This window comes from Nicotiana sylvestris, chromosome 3, assembly GCF_000393655.2.
Source record: "Nicotiana sylvestris chromosome 3, ASM39365v2, whole genome shotgun sequence".
NCBI lineage: Eukaryota > Viridiplantae > Streptophyta > Magnoliopsida > Solanales > Solanaceae > Nicotiana > Nicotiana sylvestris.
This window is the reverse complement of record NC_091059.1, coordinates 219,754,956-219,778,130: the sequence shown is the minus strand read 5'-3', so window position 1 is coordinate 219,778,130 and position 23,175 is coordinate 219,754,956. Positions and strand designations below refer to the sequence as shown.

Here is a 23,175-nt window from a genome sequence, read left to right as displayed (position 1 = left end):
CCTCGTGGTATGTAAAGAACTCCATCCTTTACCATTACCACTTTCTTCTCCACCTTCTTTTCAGGCTCGCTCTTTATAGCATTGGCCTCCTCCCCCTTTTCTGGTTTCTGGTCTGCTTCAGGCCTTTTCCCCGTGTCGACAATGGCAATTATAGCTTTCAGAGCAGGGTCGAATTCTTTGTCTTCGCAAATCATTCCGATCAGCGGCCCATTATTGTGAGCAGGCAACGGATTGTTAGTCACATTTGGGATCTCCTCGTCCCTTAACACTATTTTCCCTTGCTCTATCAAATTCTCGACCACTCTTTTCAACGACCAGCAGTCATTTGTATCATGTCCCTCGACCCCTGAATGATAGGCGCATCTGACTCCAGCTTTGTAAGAAGGTGACGTCGGGTTTTGCCTTGTTTGAGGGATTGGTTGCAAGAAACCCAACTGGACTAGCTTCGGGAACAAAGTAGAGTATGGTTCACCGATGGGCGTGAAAGTCTGCCTTCGAGGTGGCTCCTGAGGGCAGAAGTTATTCTGCGGGGGTTGTGGGTTATAGTGGTTGCGGTAAGGAGGCTGATTTCTGGGAGGTGGAGCTGGGCCTCGGTTGGCTTGTTGCGGCGGATGGGCATAAGGATGGGCATTCATGACCATATAGGGTTGATGAGCATATGCCAGATTTGAGTGGTGGTAGTAGTGTTGTGGGGTTCTTTCCGGAAAACGGGGCCTGGGATGATGATATTCTCTCGCTTCTGAGGCTGCCATGGTCGTTTCTTCCTTTTTCTTCCCTCTTACCATTCCTTCGGACCCGCTTTGGACGGCTTGGGAGGTCGCCCTTATGGCTGCTTGACTCAGAATCCTACCTGTTTTCAGACCATTCTCCACCATCTCTCCAATCTTGATTGCTTCTGCAAACGGCTTTCCCATGGCTGACATCATGTTTTGGAAATAGTCAGACTCTTGAGCCTGAAGAAAGGTAGTGGCCATTTCTACCTCATCCATGGGAGGCTTCACCCTCGACGCCTGCTCACGCCACTTAATAGCATATTCTCTGAAGCTTTCTGAAGGTTTCTTCTTCAAATTCGACAGAGAATTTCGGTCTGGTGCAATGTCGATGTTATACTGGAATTGTTTCACAAAATCTCTGGCGAGATCATCCCATATATGCCATCGGGACATTTCCTGGTCCATATACCATTCCGAGGCTATCCCTACTAGACTTTCCCCAAAATATGCCATTAGCAGTTCTTCTTTTCCGCCGGCTCCCCGCAATTGGTTGCAGTATTTCTTAAGATGTGCAACGGGGTCACCGTGCCCATCGTATTTCTCAAACTTTGGGGTCTTAAAACCTACTGGCAGGTGCACGTGAGGGAACATGCATAGGTCGGCGTAAGAGACGCTCTTCTGTCCGCTTAAACCTTGCATATTCTTCAAACTTTGTTCAAGGCTTCTCATTCTTTTGGCCATCTCATTTTGTTCTGCAATTCTGGGGTTCTGATCCTGCCTGGGTGCAAGGTCGCACTGAGGCGGTGGAGGATTAGTGCTGGTAGCGAACCTAGTTGGTTCTATTGAGAACGAGGGTGCTTGGAATGTAAAAGAGGATGAGTCAAAGCTTGGCTTGTACGTAGCAGGATGTGCCGTAATCGGGCAGGGCGGTGCAGTAAAGATGTTCATGCTTGCATCGGTGGCTGACATTCGGGGATGAGGCTCAGAAGGCGATCCAGCAGAGAAGGCTGAGGTGGCTGGGTACCCGAATGGGGTAGCAGGATAATTTATGGGGACATTAGAAGTCCCACTTGACCTGGAGAATAATTCAGGGAATCCGGGGACGACACTTGGCGGCTCTTTCCCATTATTCCAGTCGTCCAGCATTTCCAACATGCGGAGCCGTAGGATTCTATTTTCCTCCGCAGTTGCGGATTCAGGTGTGAGGACGGCTGAGATCGAGCTCTCCTCGGAAACAGGGATTGTTTGCAATGGAATTTCTGAAGACATTTCCACACTTCCTTTTGACCTGGTGAAGTAAGTGTGAGTACTGCTTCTGGTCCTAACAACAGGTAGTTGAACACTTCTCTTCGAACTCGTAAAGTATGAGTGCGAGGCCAGACTTTCACCAAACCAACCGTCTTTTCCAAAGACTTGGGAGAACTCAACGACACACGAGTGGTTAATTCGAAATAAATAACAGATAGGCAACCTCACGTTGAGCATGATGCACCTATACAGTTAAGTGAATTCTACATGTTTGCGACGAAAGCATGCGTCATTCCGGCATTCTTTTTAGGCTTCCCTTTTCTTATCAATTTTCTTCTCTTTTTGTTTTTCTTTTATGTTTTTATTTTGCGGTAAAAATACGACCGGATCCGATGAGGATTGCCTACGTATCACGACGCCACGTGAATCAGATCATTACGTAGTTCAAAAACACAAATGAGCGTAAAAGAAACAACCTTTTATTGTTGAAACGGTCTATTACAAACTACATTTTGCAAAAGAAAGAGCAAACTTTGAAAATAAACCTAGACTCAAAAAATAGACTAAAAATCACCCTGATGGGAAAAACAGGCAGAAGATGCTAAGATACAGACTTGACTTATGAGTACATTATGGATTTGAAAATTTGTGTCCGCGGGGCATCGTTCGGCCTCGCCGCGGTCCTAGGTGTGAGATCCCTCTCAAGTTGCTCCAGCTCATGCATGGTCTGCTTGACATAACTCATCACTGCCGAGAGGACGGTAACGTTGGTCATGTTCTCACATCGTAGACATCGTCTGGTGATGGCATGGGCAATGGCCTTGATCCTATCTCTTGTTTGCTTCTTCTCTATGAGTAGGCGTTTTATCTGATCGCTACATATCTTGAATACCTGAGCATCCTGTATATGCTGATGCTTCAGTTGCCGTACTTCTAACTTCATCTGGGCCAACAAATCGTACCAGTATCTGCTCTCAATTTGGAAATCCTTGGCCTGATTAGCTGCTTTGATCTCAAGTGTAGCCATCTCTCTCTTCATTTTAGCAACAGTTTTCTCGTGGTCGCCTTCCAATTGATTCAAGTATCGGCGATGCTTATCTGCTCTTGTATCCCACTGTGCCCTGAGCTCTGCTATGACGTTTTTAGATTTCTCTAAATCCTCTTTCCATTCCCTGACTTTGCTTTTTAGCCTTTTTATCAACTGCTCATCTGATCGACGCCTTGGATGTTTATCCGCATCCATCCTTATCTGTTTGATCTGGGCTTTGAGCCTTTCGTTTTCCTGAATCAACCGGTTCCGTTCTCCCAGATTGGTAGCAACTTGCACGTTGTGATCATATTTCAGGCTTTCCCACTTATTGCTTCAACCTGCCGATTTCGGCGCAATAACCTCTTTCTTTTGCTAGCCAATCCCACTGTTTTCGCGACGATTTGGCGAAATTCAGGATGTGGGGTCTCTTAGCCGGCCTTTCATGCTCAAGTTCCATTCTATACCATGCATGGTAACCTGGCGCCGTCTCACCTTTGGCTCGATCCCGCACGCAAGTATCTGATTTCAAATATTGATACTCACTCCAGATTTGGCGAATTTTCGCCTCTGGAAACTGTCCGTTAGGACTTATCTCAACTGCTTGAGTGCTAAGATCTTCCTCATGAGGTACTGTCTGGCATCTTCCGAGCTGTCTCAAAACTCGGCAGGGCGCGTAAGGTTGAATGCTCTTAAGCCCCATCAGTAAGAAATGAATTTTCGTTGCCGGCATATATATGACCTCATCAACAGGCAACCATCCCAGCGTCCATTGTATTTGGTTGGCAGTAAGAGCTTGAAAGAACGAGGTCCATGCCAGGACTCCTTTGGGCAAACTGATCTCTTTGGTTCTCGTGTAAAATTCTTCTATGCAAGTCTTTTCCGGGGAACCATGGCTCAAAATCTCGGAACGATGGCAGAGGTGCTCGGTCATCCACATTTGTAGGAGCAAGTTACAACCTTCGAAGAAATTTCCCCCAGCTTTACAAGCTGTAAGAGCTCGAAAGATGTCAGATACCACCATAGGCGCGAGAGTACTGTCACTTTGCGTGAGTAAAGTGCTGACGACCCCGGATATCTTCAAATCAATGTTTCCGTCTTTCCTTGGAAATACCAGAAGGCCCAGGAACATCATCATGAAGGCTACCCGTCTGTGTTTGTCCCACTTCTGACGAATACCTTTGCTGCACAGTTTGTTGATTGGATTATTGAATCCCTCTTCATGACCGTACCTATCATATATGAAGCATGGAGTACAAAATCCGGCTGCCAGATCCGGGTTGTGGACCGTTCTGGGTATCTTCAATGAATCTAGGAACCGATGTACCGTGACAACTCTTGGGGCGACCAAGTATTTTTGCCTCAACGGAAGTTCAGCATTCCCGATGTACCCGGCCATTTCTTCCAAAGTCGGGGTGAGTTCAAAATCAGAGAAATGGAAAACATTGTGCGCCGGGTCCCAGTAGGTAACCAAAGCTCTTATGATATCTCCCCGAGGCTGGATTTCCAACAAACCCACGAGACCTTTCAGATATTTCTTGACCTCATTTTGTCCTTCAGCACCTAGATCATTCCACCATAGCCGTAACTTGACAGGGATTTTGGTCATTATTGAAAAATGTTCATTTTGCATTGTGCTCATCCTGCACATTTATTAAGGTGTTCTTTAACAAAAATAACTTGACTCAAAATATTTTACAAGGAGGATCAAGTTTTCGAACACGGCCTTTCAGCACTTCGGGGACGAAGATTTTGAGGCTGTGTGGGTCAATTGGATGAAAATCCTAAAAAAATGACCCGAAGGCGGTTATTTATGCAAAGTCAGCCTTCCGGCGTCCCTTTCGGGAACATTCGGCTATTTATGACAAAACAACATTACCTGATTTATTCGTGACAAAATTAAAATTTTGACACATTTTTTTTTATTATTATTACTATTTGTTCCCTTTTTTGTTTTTAGTAAAGGTGGGGTTGAACCCGATGGGGGTTGCCTACGTATCTCACATCCGGTGAGAATCAAACCGGCGTAGTTCGGTAACATCGTGAATAGAGAAAATTAATTAAACCCAGAAAGCAAAAAAAAAAAAATTCTTTATTATTTTTTTTTTAAAAAGAGATAAGGACTAAAGAAAATATTTATTTATTTTAGGAAATATTTGGACTATTAGTCTGAATTTATAACAGAGGTATTAGGAAAGAAACAACATTTTTTTTTGAATTATGAATTTTCCGTTTTTTTTTTACTTTTAAATAAATACCTTCTTTTTTTTATTTTGAAAGTGATAAAAAGAAAATTTTTACATATTTTTTTTTAATAATCAAACAAGAAGACTAATTTTGTTCTTATTTATTTTTTTTTAGAAAAATTCCGGCGAGGTTTTGACACTACTTGGACATTGGTTTTATTTTTTCAAAATAAGTAATTATCTCCCTACGCTGCTATTTTCCTTTTTTAGAAACCGGTCAGCATGCGGAACCGAAGCAAATAAATGCGCAAAACAAATAGGATGCAGCAGGATGGTCTTTTCATTTCAGGTTGTCTGTCCTAGACAGACCCAACCCCTGTGTTGAGTCCCCTAAGTCAAATGCAACATGATGCAAATAAGCGTTCCTACTAGGGATCCGGCATGAAGTTTCGTTATACTAGGTTTATAACCTGGGTATTTGTTCTAGACTGTGTACTCGAGCGGACAACTCGAGTCGAGGAGGGGGCTACGTACCGGGGACCCGCGAGATCGTCCGGCTTTGTAACTTGTCCGACCTCTTTCTTATTTCAGGTATTGACACTAACAGAATAGGGAGTCTCGACCAGCGAGCTTCTCCCCGGAGGTAAGAAGAGAAGGGTTTCGGCACAGTTTATATATAGTTCAGATAATATCAAAGCGGTAAAAGACAACATTTAGCACGTTATGCAAAAACATGTAATAAAGATCAGATAATAAAGCCAAATATAACAATTATTCTAAGCTCTAATTCTTGAACCCTGAACCAGTGGTTCTGGGTTAATACATCCCCAGCAGAGTCGCCAGAGCTGTCACACCTCCTTTTTGCGCGCCCCGCCCCGAAGGGTAAAATGTGCGAGGGGGAGTTTTTTCAATTTAAGTGACAATATTCGAAACGGGATTATTTATTTAATTCAGAGTCGCCACTTGGGAAAGGTTTGGCTTTTTGGTGTCCCAAGTCACCGGTTTATCTTGAATCCCAAATCGAGGAAATTTTCGACTTTTCCAAATGAAGTCTGCGAACCAGAAATTCTAAGTAAGGAATTCTGTTGACCCGAGGGAAGGTGTTAGGCACCCTCGAATCCCGTGGTTCTAGCACGGTCGCTTAAATTGTTATAATGGCTAAATATCTGATTTAAATACATGTTGTGACTTATGTGCTTTTATTAAGTTTAAAACCGCTTTTATTATTATCATTTATTTTTATAGAATTGCAACGTCGTAAAAATGCATCTTGAACCACGTCGCAATCAATGCACCCGTAGTTATTAATACATTTCGACTCCGTTGAGATTTGGATTCGGGTCACATCAATGTGCACCTGAGTTTAAGAATGTAATTTAATTAAGCCGCGCCTAAAGGGCCTAACGCGTTATTATCTTTGGGGAAGGCCATGAAATTCACTAAACGGGATGTCCTGAATTCTAAATATTTATTATGTTTAGTTATTGAGGGCCCCGCAATTGGCATTTTTATTTGGCGAGGCTCGTCTCATTATTCTAGAAAAGGATATCCAGAAGCGACTACATTTCTATTACATTTGTCTCTAAAAAATAAAAGAGAAAAATACCAAACTTACTTGTTTAAGCAACTAACATACTAAATCTCTACTATGTGTGACGAGTCCGAATTTTGCTTGATTACCTAATTGGTTGTTTTATGAGGTGAGAATTATTTCATGCCTTTTCTTCAAAGAGTGAATAAGCTTTGTTAATTTGATAAGGGAGATTGCAAGCAAACAAATAACACATACTAAATTTACATTAAACAAACCTTAAGTTTGAATTTTAAAATTAACTTATTTAGGCTTGATAAATGAAATCGGCTATTTATTAAGAAAAACTACTATTAATTGGATTCGAAAATGCTTATTAGTTTTCCTAAAAAAGTCATCGCATTATTTCGAAACAATGAATCTATATTGAAGCCCATATCGAACCTATATAGGAACAAGTAATCTAACAAGAGGGTTGGCATACATTATCACCCTGTTAACGTAACGCTGCATGAGAATTAGTTTGGGGTACACTTATCTTGAAATTAAATGGAACCAAATATAACAGATTTGACAGTTCAGAGATCTAGACAAGAATACATACAAATGTTTGCTATGATTCTATGTTATAATGTCATAACTAAAAACAAAACCTAATGGTTGTATGCATTAAAACACATCTGATCTAACAAGCAAATGCTATCTAATAGTTCATCTCAAATCAGAATGTATGTTAATTCATACAGAGTATTTGCAGTTTGAAGTTAAACAAATACAAGCTAAACTAACATTCGACCTATTTGAACACAAGTATTATAAAGTAAACAGACATTCGTTTCTTTATTTCTGCTCCCAACTTCAAACTTTCAACAACATATGGTTTCAGAAGTTGTGTACCTGGAAGTGTTTACAATCGAAGAAGAAAGGAAGTCAGTAGAATGACAATGGCAACAGAAACAGCAGCAGTAACAGCAGGTAGCAAGCAGAACAACTCCCAGTGCAAGATACAGTTAGAGCCGATGGAAAAATGGCAGAAAGACAGCAATAACCAATAGCATAGAAACAGAGATCCAGACAATCCAATTCCGGGAGAAACAACCAATACAAACCAAACAAATAGACTTAGCCGATGCTTGAAAGAAGACAACACTGATTTGAACAGTTTGAACAAACTAAGAATCGAACAAACAAGCAGGAAGAAAACAGTTTCTGATTTTTGTGATATCCTTCTCACTATCTCCTTTCTTTTCAAAATCCAATGTCAATTTTCCAGTCTTGAAATCTATTTTAACTCCAAGAGAATTCTTTCTCAGTATTCTCTCCCTTTTTCTTTTAGAACTTCAGTTCTCAAATGCTCAGTCTGAGTTCCTCCCCTCTGTCTCTCTCTGTGTGTATCTATCTATTTCTCCCTTTTTATTATCAATGTCTCGTCCTCCCTCTAATGGAAACCCCCCCTCCCCCCTTTTATAAACTCCAAATCAGGCCATTTGAACAGCCTGTTAATCAATCAGGACCCCTCTCATGTGCTGTCCCTTTTCAGTTTCCTCTTAACTATTTAAATATAACCCCCCCCCCCATGATATTCCCTGGCAGACTTACCTTTTAAGTGAGGTTTAATATTTCTAAACTAAAGCAGGGCATGGGTAGCAGGGGTGTGTTCTGACAGCACATGATGTCCATTACATTGTAATGCACATGCTGCCCAAGGCTGAGAGATGAGTAAACAATGCTATCAACTAAATTAAAATCTGAAACCTAGCTAGTAAATCAATCCTTAAACGTTTTTCTGATTTGGCTAAACAAATTAATACCTAGTGGCAACAAAACTAATCTGATTCAACAATGCTTCAGTAAATCACAAAAGCCTGAGTCAAGTTGCTACCATTCTAGCATGAAATTAATTGACGACGTATATCGATTCGACTATACTAGTTATAACACATACAATCGAAGCCAATAATCAGAAATCCAACAGTATCAACACGGGGTTCAGAATGCACTGACAAAACAAAAATGGCCCTGGGAACTAATTAAACGAACCAGTTCAAATTCGTTTGATTGTACAGCTTACACATACACACATTGTCAGTAAATGGAAGAAAAACTCGATCAAACAGAGGGGTACAGGCAAGGTGGACAATCAACAGTTGATAAAAATTCAAAGACACAAATTACACAAAACATTCGGTCATACGAACAGACCTTTAAACCACACACGTACTGAATAAAGAAGAGAAAACAAACTTACCTTAAAATCTTTGAAAGAAGAATCAGAAAAATCAACTTGTGTTTGAACAGACCCTTCTCAAGGTTGAGAAACACTTCGATTAAGGTCCATTAGACCCTAATCTCTTGGCTTGAACAGACACGGACCAGGCTTTGGGTTTCTAGGGTTTGTAGATGGTAGATTTGGGACTTGGTTTTCCTTGGTTAGATTCGGACCAAACCAAGCATGGTTTGGTCACGAGGGAGGTCCGGGGACTATCTGGTTAAGAAATCCACCTTTTAGCATTAATTAACAATGTACTTAACCATATTAGCCTTAATTTATTTATTGAAAATACAACAAATACTCATAGGCTCTTCACTCCAAGAGTAATTTTAGAAAAAAGAAATTAATTCTTTTTTAATATTTAAAAAATCAAATATTATGAACGAAGACTTGAGAGTCAACGAACGGACATAGTGCATATTGGGAATATTCCTAACAACCACCCTTAAATTCCATGTTTTCCCGTTTTCTAAAAAACTTTTAAATCCATTATTAATTAATATTATATCTCATAGCCACAATGGAACAGTTCAGTGGTCAATAGGTTGTAATTTGAACCCTTTTTTTCCCTTATATCATTTTAAAATGAGGTAAGAAAGTTCAGCCGTTTATTTTATAGACTGAAAATATCATAAAGTCAAAAGATCCTAACCAACAAATGCGACCCGACCCACGCAAGATCACGGCATTTTCAACGACTTTACACTTTTTAAGTATTTTTTATCTTTCAATTAAATAAGTTCCACGAAGGAAGCAAATCATATCATGTTGTTTTCAGTGGGTTCGGGTTCTAATTTTTTTAAGTTACTAAGTTCTAAATTAATAATTTGTACATATTCAATGGATCTTTTACGATAAATACATGAATTGAACCAAAGTAACTAGGTTCGACCGAACCCGTACTCGATGGGCTAGCTCCGCCCCTGCATACGTGGTGCCTATTTTTCCTGTAGCTAGTAAGCAAGAATGCATTAACACTCCCCAAAATTACATTACACTGGAAATTTAAATCATGCTATATTATAAGTGTGAAGCCCCAAAGTAAAAAATGAATTACTAAAATATCCCATAAAAGCTAAAAGACCATTTTATCCTTTTTTTTGAATGCTATTTTTATAAATTATTTTTGTACTAAAAAGTGTAAGGTCTCCCCAAGACCAAGAGGTTGTGAGTTCGAGTCTCCCCAAGAGCAAGGTGGGAAGTTCTTGGAGGGAAGGATGTCGGGGGTCTATTTGGAAACAGCCTCTCTATCTCAGGGTAGGGGTAAGGTCTGCGTACACACTACCCTCCCCAGACCCCACTAAGTGGGATTATACTGGGTTGTTGTTGTTGTTGTACTAAAAAGTAAATTTAGCTTTCAATAAATAACAGTGTGTACTATAATCTACATTAAATCAGATAATTGAGAAGACAATAGTTTGAAAGATAGCTACGGTAAATAATAAATGTGTATGTTGCACCCTTACAACTCATAGATGAAATTGTTTACTCTGCAACCTTTAAATTCCTAAATAGAATTAGTTCATCTTCTCTCTTTCACTGGTCACCATGTCAAATAAGATATATCTTTTTCTTTCATGTTATTTTTTACAAGTGTTTTGTTAATACCATACATTTATTTTATTTATTCCTTCAAACTATATTCTTATATAAGGTAGTTGGACTATGTTTTGAAATTTTAATATAACTGATTAATCTGGAAAATATTTTATGACACTAAAAAGCTAAAAGTTGGACCGGGTTTTTGGGACCGAAGTAGTAAGACAATTTAATTAATTGCCAACTTCATCATGGCTCCTAACTGGTGTAATTAATAATTTTTATTATGTTTCATGGTTTGTTTCTGTTTAAAGAATATCTTTGTTTATGAAGAACTTTTGCGACGATACGATTTATCATTTGATCATATGATTCTTAATCTTTGTTACTAAAATTATAAGGCTCTCTTTGCTATTTTTTCCAGTAATCATATATATAAATGCCAATTTTTTAAAGGGCACATTTAATAGTTTTGCTCTAACTTATAAGAAATTATTTGAATTGCATTACAAAATTAGATCGAACCTAAATTAGTTTTCCTTTATTGGTAATAAATATTCTTAAAAATTGCCGACTCTTTTGCTCAGCATTGTTTATAGAAGTATCAAACTATTTTGTTAATATATTGTGTAATTACTCAAATATCTGTGCTCATTTTTTTTGTGTTTCTATTTTATTAAACTTTATTTGTTTACTCTTTGAAAAGGTGATGCTTCAATACTAATAATTAAGAAAGCAGTAATATAATGGTGCTAAAAATATATTGTTGTCAAATATATGTTATCTTTAATTTTCTCCTATTGATTTTTGCTATTGAAAAATCAACCTCCACTTCCAACCGAGAGGTTGTGAGTTCGAGTCTCCCCAAGAGCAAGGTGGGAAGTTCTTGGAGGGAAGGATGCCGAGGGTCTATTTGGAAATAGCCTCTCTACCCCAGGGTAGGGGTAAGGTCTGCATACACACTACCCTCCCCAGACCCCACTAAGTGGGATTACACTGGGTTGTTGTTGTTGTTGTTGTTGTTGTTGTTGATTTTTGCTATTGAAATTGGTCTTCCTTTTCTTCTTATTAGAATTATTTTCTGCTCCTTATTATCCCTTCTTTATTTTAAGCCTCCAAATAGTTAGAGACAAACTTTTGGCTTTTCATGTAGCTATATTTTTTAGATTCTGAATCCTCTTCAAAACAACAATTTTCACTTGAAAATAGACTCCACGAGAAATAAATTTGTTTTCTATGGTATACTTAAAAGATAGATTAGGTGTTCCATGTATATTGACATTTTAAATATATGAAGCAAAATTATATTCAAAATTTTATATTGGTATCTCCTATAAAGCTTTTTTAGTAAATATTTTTGAAGCGTGATGTACAACGGACGAGTCAAAATGCTACATAAGTTTGGTTTGTGCTTATATGTATACATCACATCTATCTAACTAAATTTAGCTAATTATTTTTATTCAATAATTAAATTTGAGCCTGTATTTTTTATTTTTAAAATTTGTGCCTCTTATAAAAAGTTTATTTAATATTCTTTTATATTAATTTAAAAGTTTATATCGATTGTTATGGAATACACGTGCAATGTACGTATTCAGAAACTAGTAGGATAAAATAAAGGTAAAGCTACATATATAAACAACCATTACCTTACTTGAAGTAGCGTTAAAGTTAGTATTTATAGTTTATGGTTAACTTGCTATTGAATTCCATAACTCATCTTAATTATTAAATTTATAATTAAATATTTACATATATATTTAATGAATTCCTAAAACAATTAGACTTTTCTATAATAATCCTCCTTTATATAGTGGTACTTCACTATAACGATCACGTTTTCTTTTATACTATTTTTCATGTTATATTATAATATTTATTTTTTATAATAGTATTTTACCATATTATCCAAAAATGTCGGACAAACAAAATTATTATAAAAAAAATTAATTGTACAAATATAATAGAAACAAAAATTACTAAATTCGGTCGAATCAATAAGTCATACCCTACCTCCGCCCCCTTGATTTTAAGAAATGTGAATACTACAATGTGACGCAAATTTGTGTATCTTTGTATTCATGTGACAAATTTGCATTTGCATTGGTGATAAAATTGTCCGTAGCTTTACAAATACAACAACAACAACCCAGTATAATCTCATTTAATAGGGTCTGGGGAGAGTAGTGTGTACGCAGACATTACTCTTACCCTGGGGTAGAGGGGCTGGCTCCAAATAGACCTCCGGCATCCTTCCCTCCAATAACTTCTCACTTTACTCTTAGGGAGACTCGAACTCAGAACGTTTTAGTTGGAAGTGGAGGTTGTTTAGCGTCGTAAACCCTGTTGTCGTAGCTTTACAAATGACATAAGCACTTAGCTCAAGAAAATGTATCTTTATTCACAGCAGGGATAGAACATGGGGTCTCGCGTCTTGGTCTCCAAGAAATTCCCAAGCACTTCCTTTATAACCTATCAATGCTAGACGACAATTTCCTTTTTTCCAATTATATATAAATAAAAAATACTGCATATAAGACCTTCCCCTCATCAGCTACCCATCTCAGTTTCTGGTTTTCAGTTTGAACTTAAAAACTGTAGCGAGCGAGCGAGCTCAATCCATGAACTACCATTCAGGAATGCATGGCCATGGCCATGGCCTTGGTGGTGCGCGAACTCCTCTCTTAGATAGAACTGATGTAAGTTTCTTTATATTTTTCTCAACTCTGCTATTTTTCATCTTTAAATTAAATTCCCCTTTCTTGTTGGTTTTTTTTTGCAAATTTACATTCATAGGCCTCTACACGTCCATCATTTTTATGTCGTCAATCCTCTTTCATCGTACGTAACATTTATTTTATTGTGTCACATAGCATGAGCTGCGAATTTAGGTTGTTAGGTCATGAGGTTCTATATTGTTGTAATTAGCCAAGTTTCAATTGTATTTGCATGGGGTTTTATGGTTCAAGGCAATCTCAGAGTAAATGGAACTGTCTAAATGGAACTTACAGTCATAAACTTCCTGGTATTTAGCTTGGTTAGAAAGGCAGAACGCCAATTTGAACATTAAGGGTTTCAATTCGAGATTCTATCACAGCCCATTTGATTTACTGGGTTCTAAATCTATTACTACATATTTATTTATTTATTTAGTAAATTTTAATACAGAGGCAGAGCCAAAGCCATTGGGTTCGGATGAACCCATTAGTTACCTTCTACGCCGCCCTTGTTAGAAGTTAGAACATCGACATGAGCAAGAAACTTGACTTAATCCATCTCTCTTTGGTTCGACCTAAGGGAAACTTGTCCATTGAAGTTTATTGCATATAAAGGCTGTCTCTAGTTTATAACTTATTTGAGATTCCTATCATTGAGCATGTAGTTTTCTTTGTGATGCACATGAGTTGCTATTGTAAATAATACTTTGTTAATGGTCAGGAGCATCACATTAGTAGTTTCAGAATTTGGCTTGGGCAAGAAGATCATTTGTCTATTAGTAGCATCACATTAGTAGTTCCAGAGTTTGACTTGGGAAACAAGATCATTGGTCTTTTAGCAGATTAATTTTTTGGTTTTTACTGTTCATATCTATCTTTATAGTTAGGGAGAAAGAGAAATGGTGCTGAAAATGGTCAGCTACAAGACCTTGAGCATGGTGATTCTGTTCCGGTAATTTACCTTTTGCTTTCAGTTTTCAAGTCATGTCTTACGGTCCATTGTTAGTGTACAAAGAGCTAACTTCATCTTCATCTTCAGGCACCAAATATTGGATTTGGCAGAGTCCTTTCACTTGTAAGTGGATGTTGTTTGTGTATGTACTGGCAAACAGTGTGTACACTTGAATTAAAGCAAACATGCTCCTGTTTTGCAGGCGAAGCCTGAAGCAGGAAGTTTGGTAATCGCGACAATTGCCTTGCTGATTGCGTCAACATCAAGCATTTTGATTGTAGGTACCTCTTCCAATTCACTGCTTTTATACTGAAGCGAAAGCTGGATTTCCTGGATTCTCTTATCACTGACTTTATAATGCTCAAATTTGCAGCCAAAATTTGGGGGCCAAATAATTGATATTGTTTCAGGTGATATCCAAACACCTGAACAGAAATCAGAAGCTTTGAATGCAGTCAAGAACACAATACTTGAAATCTTTCTGATTGTCATAGTCGGGTATCCCCTGCAACTTTTGGCCAACTTTCTTATTCTCTCTTTTCATGCTGCTAAAGAAAAGCTTCAGTATCTTTATTTTCATTATCAGTAACTTGAGATTGGAGATTGTATTTCTATTATTTTAGGCTTTCACAGGAGGGTGACATAATGAGACACTTAGTTCTACATTATGTTTTTTGCCTTCAATTGCATTTTGTTATTTCTAATTTTGCAACAATTGCCTCTTTCAGTTCTGTTTGCACAGCACTCCGAGCATGGTTGTTCTCTTCTGCCAGTGAAAGGGTTGTAGCCCGGTTAAGAAAGAACCTGCTCAGTCACCTTGTTCACCAGGTAAAGATATACTCTTGGCTAATTTCCCCTAATTAGTTTTTTTATATCATTCTCACTTTGATAGGGTAGGTCTTGTTTTTTCTTTCCATCCTTGAGATCTTTCTGAAAGACAAAATGCATTCTTCAGGAGATAGCGTTCTTCGATGTTACTCGAACAGGGGAGCTTCTCAGTAGGCTATCTGAAGATACCCAGATCATAAAGAATGCTGCAACTACTAACCTTTCAGAGGCTTTGAGGAATCTTGCTACTGCATTTATTGGACTAGGGTTTATGTTTCAAACATCATGGAAATTAACATGTAAAGAGATAAAATCTTCTTAAGAGGATACTATTTGTTCCAATCTTTTTCTTTTTATTATTTTGTATTTTTACTAATTTAAACAAAAAATACAAATCTAGTGTTGTCGCTAGCTGTTGTACCAGTCATATCAGTTGCAGTACGCAGATTTGGTCGCTACATGCGTGAACTTTCCCACAAAACTCAAGCTGCTGCAGCAGTAGCCTCGTCCATTGCTGAGGTTTGTTACTCTGCTCGTATAGGTTGTCTATTTCTTCCTGCATTCTAAATACATCAGTTGTATTCTAGTTGAAGTTCTTGCAAAGTAGACTTCCCAAATTTGCATGGATACAGTGATTGTTGCTTGGACCCTACCAATAAACCATTGTCTTTCAAAGGGAGTTTGTAGGGATGACGCGGGGCCGGGGTGGGTTGATTTTGTTTTTAAAAAAAGATCTTGGCGGGTTGCGGGTTGACGCGGGTGTTGGTGCAGGTTTGGCAAAGCTAGAAACATATACTGATTTATGCAATCACCAATAATGACTCTGGCTTGACAGAAGAGCTTTGATGCTTACAATAGTCTGGTGTTGTAGTATAAAATCCTAATATCATATTTGCATGCTTATGATTAATATCAGCTATTGTTTTCTGGGTAAGTATTAATATCAGATTCTTCACTCCTCCTACTGCTTCTTCACTTGCAAATTTCAGCACATTCTTTTGTTGACCATTTTAGTAGTTGTTACCTCTCAATTCTCACCATTGATGTTGATTAATTGTGAGTGTCTTAAATTCATCATTTTTGTTATCGGTGGTTTTGATTTATGCATTTTATCACTAAACTGAAATAGTGAATTACTTGTTGAGAAGTTAATGATAAGAGTGGTGTCATATATTTTTTAAACATCTCAAATGGAAAGACAAAAAAATCAGAGGAATTGAGACATGATGAGTAGCGTCTGATGGTTCTTTAAAATCTATTAACTATTTTCTTTTTCTCTCTTATTGTCCATAAAAGAAAAAAGAAACTTAGTAAAACAGTTTACAGTTGCACCCACGTTAAATCCTTAACTGACATAGAGAATTCCAATCAAAAGATAAAAAAGAAATAAAACTGACAAAATGAAGAAGAAAAAGTTAAGCAGGGCGGGGCGGGTGGATGCTGGGTGTGGGATGGGTGGACGCGGATGAAAATTCTATGCAGGACGGAGCGGGTTGAAATTTTGCGGGTTAAGACAAAATCCGCACACGCATCGCTTTCCGTCCCTACCAGTTATAGAAACTAAATCTTACATCCTTTGAATATGAACGTTTGCGTGGAGTTTTTCATTGAAGTAGTGCTAAAGTAGTTCATAAATGCGCCATCACTGTTGGCTGCCATCATGTAGGCTTGTTATGTGTACTCCCTTGAAGCAGTGTGGTAACTATCAACAGAGAAATGATACTAGAAAGTCTTGTTACTTAATTCTGCTGAGTTCAAGTTTCTGCTGGGATCTTGCAGTGTTATATGAACTTTCACGTTGCCGGGGAGTACATGTTTGCTGGCAATTAATATGTATCCTTTATTTTATTTTATTTCAAATTAATATGTTTCCTTTATCACCTCACTTTTTTTGTTATGTTTCCGAATATTGTAAGAAACATAGTATCCTAGAAATTTATCAATGGTTTATTCTCATGTAATCAAGGTGAACTTTGTGTTTAGGAAACTTTTGGCGCTATACGCACAGTGAGATCATTTGCACAGGAAGATTATGAGATTTCACGCTATTCAGAGAAAGTTGATGAGACCTTAAAGCTTGGGCTTGGACAGGCTGTGAGTTGCTTAATTCTTCCACCTCTGCACAAGAAAAGAAGAGAGAAAGAGAGAGATTTATGGTGAAAGGATGAGAAGGAAAACCTGATATCTCGTTTTTTCTTCTGCAGAAAGTGGTTGGTCTTTTCTCTGGAAGCTTAAATGCAGCATCTACTCTATCAGTTATTGTAGTAGTAATATATGGAGCCACTCTAACTATCCAAGGCGCTATGACACCTGGAGCTCTTACATCCTTCATACTCTATAGCTTGACAGGTGACTCCCTCATTGGTTGTCTTGAGTGAATTGTACCTCTGGATGCCCCATAACTTATAGTAATATTTTAGCATTTATCAATTTCTATCTTAGATCATTTGTTCACTACTAATATTTTAGCGTTTATCAATTTCTATCCTAGAACCTTTGTTGCCTAATATTTTAGCATTCTATCTTAGATCCTTTGTTTACGTAAACAATTGAATATGCTTACAGTTGGATCATCAGTATCTGGACTATCTGGATTATATACTGTAGCAATGAAAGCTGCTGGAGCCAGCAGACGGGTATTTCAGCTCTTGGATCGTACGTCGTCCATGCCAGAATCAGGAAACCAATGTCCTTTGGGGTTTGTTCCTTTATTCTCCTAATCCAACAGTTTTCTTTTTGTTCTTTTAACAAGTCAATAGTTAGTTGTTCAATACCTCTTTACCGCTAAAAGATTTCAGCAATGTCAGGGTTTGTGGCATAAACACTAATTAGTGTCACTGGAAGACATTCTATGAACAGATGCTTCTCATCTGGTAATATGTAATCAGTGACCCATGGTGAAAATGCCTTTCATTTTTCTGCATGTTAAGAAGCTATGTTTAATGGAATATTCAGGTTTTTTAAAAATAGAAGCATGCCTTTTGATGGGTGTTCTCATTCATTGGTTCTCACATTGTGTACGCAAATTCCATTTCTTTTATGTCTGCCAAAATTTCGATTAAAGCTGGCCTATGCTGTTGCAACTTCAAGCTGTTCTTGTGCCTTCAATTCTGATATGCATCCATGCTCACGTACCAATATCTTTTAATCCGTCATATCAGATTTTGCATTGTGAAGCAATTAAACCTCTCTGATTCTCAGGATCAGAGACAATTATCTGACTATTATACTCAAATTATGTTTCTCTAGCCAGTCACACTCCACATGACTAAATTAAATGTCGGTTGCTTGCTTTTGTTACAGTGATCAAGCTGCAGAGGTAGAATTGGATGATGTCTGGTTCGCCTATCCGTCCCGTCCTAGCCACACGATCCTCAAGGTTAGGAGCATATCTTTTTATAAAATACCTATATGAACAAAAATGGCTGTTGACCAAAAAAACACTGTTGGTTCAGGGTATAACATTGAAGCTGCCATCTGGTTCAAAGGTTGCACTGGTTGGTCCAAGTGGTGGTGGAAAGGTAAGACCCTCTGTTATTAAAGTTCCATATCATGCCTATGCTGTTCCACACCTCCAGTTTCTGTTCATTAAAAAGAAAGAGTTATGACCGCTCATGAATTCTTTGCTGCAGACCACAATAGCAAATTTGATAGAAAGATTTTATGATCCCATTAAAGGGAAGGTCTTGCTCAATGGGGTTCCTCTGGTTGAAATATCTCATAAGCACCTACACCATAAGGTAATGCTGGAAATAAATAGAGTGTTTGTGAAGCTAATATTCTCTTTGCATGAAAAGTAGCTCAGATATTTCACCGTACAATTCCTCAACATGGAGGCACCTTAAAGGCTTCGCCCCTTCCCCAGTCTTTTTTAAGATAAAAATGACGTTTTTCAGCTTTTACAACTTGTAGATTCCTAAAGTAATTCATCTCTTCCAAAAAATGTCAGGTTAGTATTGTGAGCCAGGAACCTGTTCTTTTCAACTGTTCCATTGAAGAAAATATTGCCTATGGATTGGGTGGCAAAGCAAGCAGTGATGATATAGAAAAAGCAGCTGTAAGTTTCAGAGTCTTTAATGTCTAATTGCATTCTTCTGCAATTATTCTAACTGTTATCACGTTGCTGTTTGAACAGAAAATGGCGAATGCTCATGAATTTATATCCAATTTTCCTGAAAAATATCAAACCCATGTCGGAGAACGAGGATTGAGACTTTCTGGTGGTCAGAAGCAGAGAATTGCAATTGCTAGAGCGCTGCTGATGAACCCAAAAGTTCTATTGTTGGATGAGGCCACGAGCGCTCTGGATGCTGAAAGTGAATATCTTGTTCAGGTCTGCTTTTTATCTGATACTGCCTATCTTATATCTCCCTTGATTGTTTAACTAAATGACTTGAGATCTCTTGTAATAGGATGCCATGGATTCCCTAATGAAAGGCAGAACCGTTCTTGTCATAGCTCATAGGCTTTCGACGGTCAAGAGTGCAAACACTGTGGCTGTTGTTTCCGATGGTCAAATAGTGGAAAGTGGCACACATGATGATCTTCTAAACAAGAATGGGATCTATACAGCACTAGTGAGGAGGCAATTGCAGGGACACAAATCTGATAGCTAGTTCTCACCTTTATTCAAAGCCAAGTGATAGACTGAGTTAGCAAGAAGAAATGTTCAATGATTTTGCATTCACATATAGAAAGTGTAAGGAACAGCAATCATTCCATAAATGACGATTTGTAAACAGTAGTTTCATATCATATGTGCAAATCATGCATCACTGCTCTTTGAGCGAGTTATGAGCATCCCCCATGTCATTAAACCTTGGAATTGGCTGGTTTTGCCCCTAAAGGGTCATTTGTTTAGCATCTAATAGCCTGTTTAGCCAAGCTTCTTTGGCCAAAGTGCTTTTTTGGGCCAAAAGAAGCTTTTGGAAGGAAAAAAAATGTTTTTGAGGAGTAGCAGAAACAGTTTTAGAGAAACAAAAAAAAGTAGCTTCTCCCCAAAAATATTTTTTTGAGAAGCATTTTTGAGAAAAATACACTTAGAAGCAATTTTTTAAAGTTTGAGCAAACACTAATTGTTGTTCAGAAGTGTTTTTCAAACTAATTAGTCAAACACAAACTGCTTCTCAGCAAAAATACTTTTGAGAAAAGAACTTTTGAAAAAAAATACTTCTCAAAATAAACTGATTTTTGCAACTTGGCCAAACGGGCTATAATTCCGGTATAAAATTTGGAACTACTTTTATCGATTATGGTTATTAGTTAATATCGGCCTAAATTAATATCACATTGAATGCGAGATAATAATCCCCTGATAGATATGTACACAATACTTTAATAATGAGGTCGTCCTAATGGACAACTCACCCTGAAACACTACACTTTTTGTCAGTTGGTCAATTGTTGTACAGTACAGTAGAGCCAATTCTGCGAGCTTAGACTAGGCATCCTTAATTAACTTTCTGAAAAAGAACCCTATTGGCAGGCGTTTCCATTAATTACCTCCTTCACTTTTGTTACTTCTTAATCAGACCCCGTCATCTTTACTTCTTGGTGGAGGTATGCATAGGTCGGGTTGGTTCGTATTTTATAATTATCAAACTAAACTAATTGTGTCAGATTATTAAATTTAAAGACCAAACCAAACCAATAAAATTCGGGTTTTTCACTTTCAATTTTTCTCGGGTTTTCGGGTTTTTCCGGTAAAATATTCGTAAAACAAAACATATAAATTATGCTCAAAATATTTCTTTAGTCCTAGTAAGATACAAATATATAATGTATTTTCCAAGAAAATAATACAAAATATGAGATATATCATGATATTATTCTAAAATATTCAATAATAAAATTATGTAATATAAATATTGCTAATTAAAAAGTCATATTAAAAATAAACATAATCTAAGAGTACTAAATCATGCTAAAATAAGTAGACTAATAAGGGAGTATTAAATATATGACTAAACGCTAAAGAAAAAATAAAAATAGGTTATGCATTTTCCCATTCGTAGTATTGAATTAAATTAGCAATAGTATTGATTTGATTTTGGTTTGGGCTTTTGTTAGCACTATTTAATTTACTAATGTTAATGGCTATAAAATTTATTAGAACATTCAAAAGTTCTAAGTCCAACCTTGAAATAATACATCAAAAAATAAAATTATTAAATCTTTTAAGAAATATTTATAAATTACATCACAATAAGTATATTTATATATTAAATATATCTAAAATTTCTATATATGTAATGTCGGGTTGGTTTGGTTTCGGTTTGACTTTCTTTAGTGTTAATTTGTTGAATCTACACTCAATGATCTTAGATTGATAGCATGCAATCGAATTTGGGAAGAGTTATGAAGGATCTAGAAGAAGGAAATGAGGAGAAGACAAATGCATTTTTGCTTCTGTTGAAGAAGAAGAAGCAGTACAGCTGATTTTTGGAGGGGCACTGTTTATTTAACAGAAAACACGTGCCCGTTTCCACTTTCTAACACTATGACCCTCAACTTCCTTTCTTTACATTTAGGTCCATCTATTAGCTTTCTAACTAACTAACAACTAACTTTAATTAGTGTTCCTGATACTCCCCCTCAAACTGGAGGATGGAAAGCATCGAACATTCCCAATTTGGACATCAACATTTGATGCTGAGCTACTCCAAGACCCTTTGTCATCATGTATGCTACCTGTTCTCTTGTACAAATGTAATGAGTAGATATTAATCCACTTTTGATCTTTTCTCTCACGAAATTGCAATCAATCTCAATGGGTTTTGTCCGTTCATGGTAAATTAGATTTGCAGCTATTTGTAAAGCTGTTTTACTATCACAAAAAAACCTTTACTGGCATTTGCAAAGATACATCAAATTCCTTCAGCAATCCAACTAGCCATACCAATTCTTCACTAACTGCTGCCATGCTTTTGTACTCTGCTTCTGCTGAACTTCTACTGACTGTCTGTTATTTCTTGGACTTCCAGGAAATCAATGATTCGCCAAGCTTAATAACATAGCATGTCACTGATCTTCTGGTGTTTGGGCAAGATGCCCAGTCTGAATCACAATAGGTTGTGATCTCTTCCAATGTCCCCATCTTCAATAGTATTCCTTTTCCTGGTGATCCTTTTATATATTTCACCACTCTCATAGCTACCTCCAAGTGCGACTATTTGGGATGTTGCATGAATTGACTTAGGAACTGCACTACAAAGCATATATTCGGCCTTGTTATGGTCAAATAAATCAGCTTTCCAATCAACTTTTGATAGCTTTCTATACCTGTCAGCTCTTCATCTCATTTGAGTCCTGCATGCTTATCATAGTCAATGGTTGTAAGCTTTTGATTTTGTTCAAGAGGTGAACTTGTAGGCTTTGCCCCACTAAGTCCTAAATCTGATATGAGCTCTAGTGCATACTTTCTCTGATTCAATAGTATGCCTTTGTGTGACCTCATGATTTCAATCCCCCAAAAATACCCAAGTTCTCCTAAGTCTTTGAGTTTGAAGGACTTATGTAGGGTCCTTTTAACTTCATCTATCATCTCACTGCTGCTGTCAGTGATCATCAAGTCATCAACATATATCAAAATGATCACCAAGTCTGTTCCTGGCTTCTTTGTGAACAAGGAATAATCATAGGCATTTTGCATATATCCTGCGTCAGTCAGAGCATTGGTTAGCTTGATATTCCATTGCCTTGATGCCTGCTTGAGTCCATAAAGAGACTTAAGTAGCTTGCAAACCTGAGACTCCCCCTGCCTATGGAATCCTTGTGGCAAAGTCATGTAGACTTCTTCATAAAGATCACCCTGCAGAAATACATTGTTTACATCCGTTTGGAATAACTTCCAACCTTTAGAGGCTGCAAGGCTAATCACAATCCTTACAGTGACCATATTTTCAACAGGAGAAAAGGTCTTATGGTAGTCAAGACCTTCCTGTTGGGTGTAACCTTTAGCAACTAAGCGTGTCTTGAACCTATCAACTTCCCCATTGGCCTTGTATTTGATTTTGTACACCCACTTTGAACCAATTGCTTTCTTTCTTGGTTGCAAGTCTACAATCTCCCAAGTGTTGTTAGCCTCAAGTGCTTGAATTTCTTCTTGCATAGCTTGAATCCATCTCCCATCTGTAGAGGCTTCATAGAATGTCTTAGGT

General features: G+C 37.6%; 1 protein-coding gene across 1 annotated transcript; it reads left to right on the top strand.

Moving 5' to 3' along the window:
• Positions 1-13,062: 13,062 nt before the first annotated feature.
• On the top strand, positions 13,063-19,841 carry LOC104218465 (ABC transporter B family member 25). The gene is made up of 17 exons (XM_009768963.2): positions 13,063-13,218; positions 14,120-14,188; positions 14,276-14,311; positions 14,391-14,465; positions 14,562-14,686; positions 14,917-15,016; positions 15,144-15,315; positions 15,417-15,535; positions 17,000-17,110; positions 17,221-17,365; positions 17,582-17,714; positions 18,320-18,395; positions 18,472-18,537; positions 18,649-18,756; positions 18,966-19,073; positions 19,152-19,349; positions 19,429-19,841. Exons 1-17 carry the CDS (start codon positions 13,141-13,143, stop codon positions 19,630-19,632), a joined length of 1,923 nt encoding a protein of 640 aa, XP_009767265.1. The 5' UTR covers positions 13,063-13,140; the 3' UTR covers positions 19,633-19,841.
• The last annotated feature ends 3,334 nt before the right edge of the window (positions 19,842-23,175 follow it).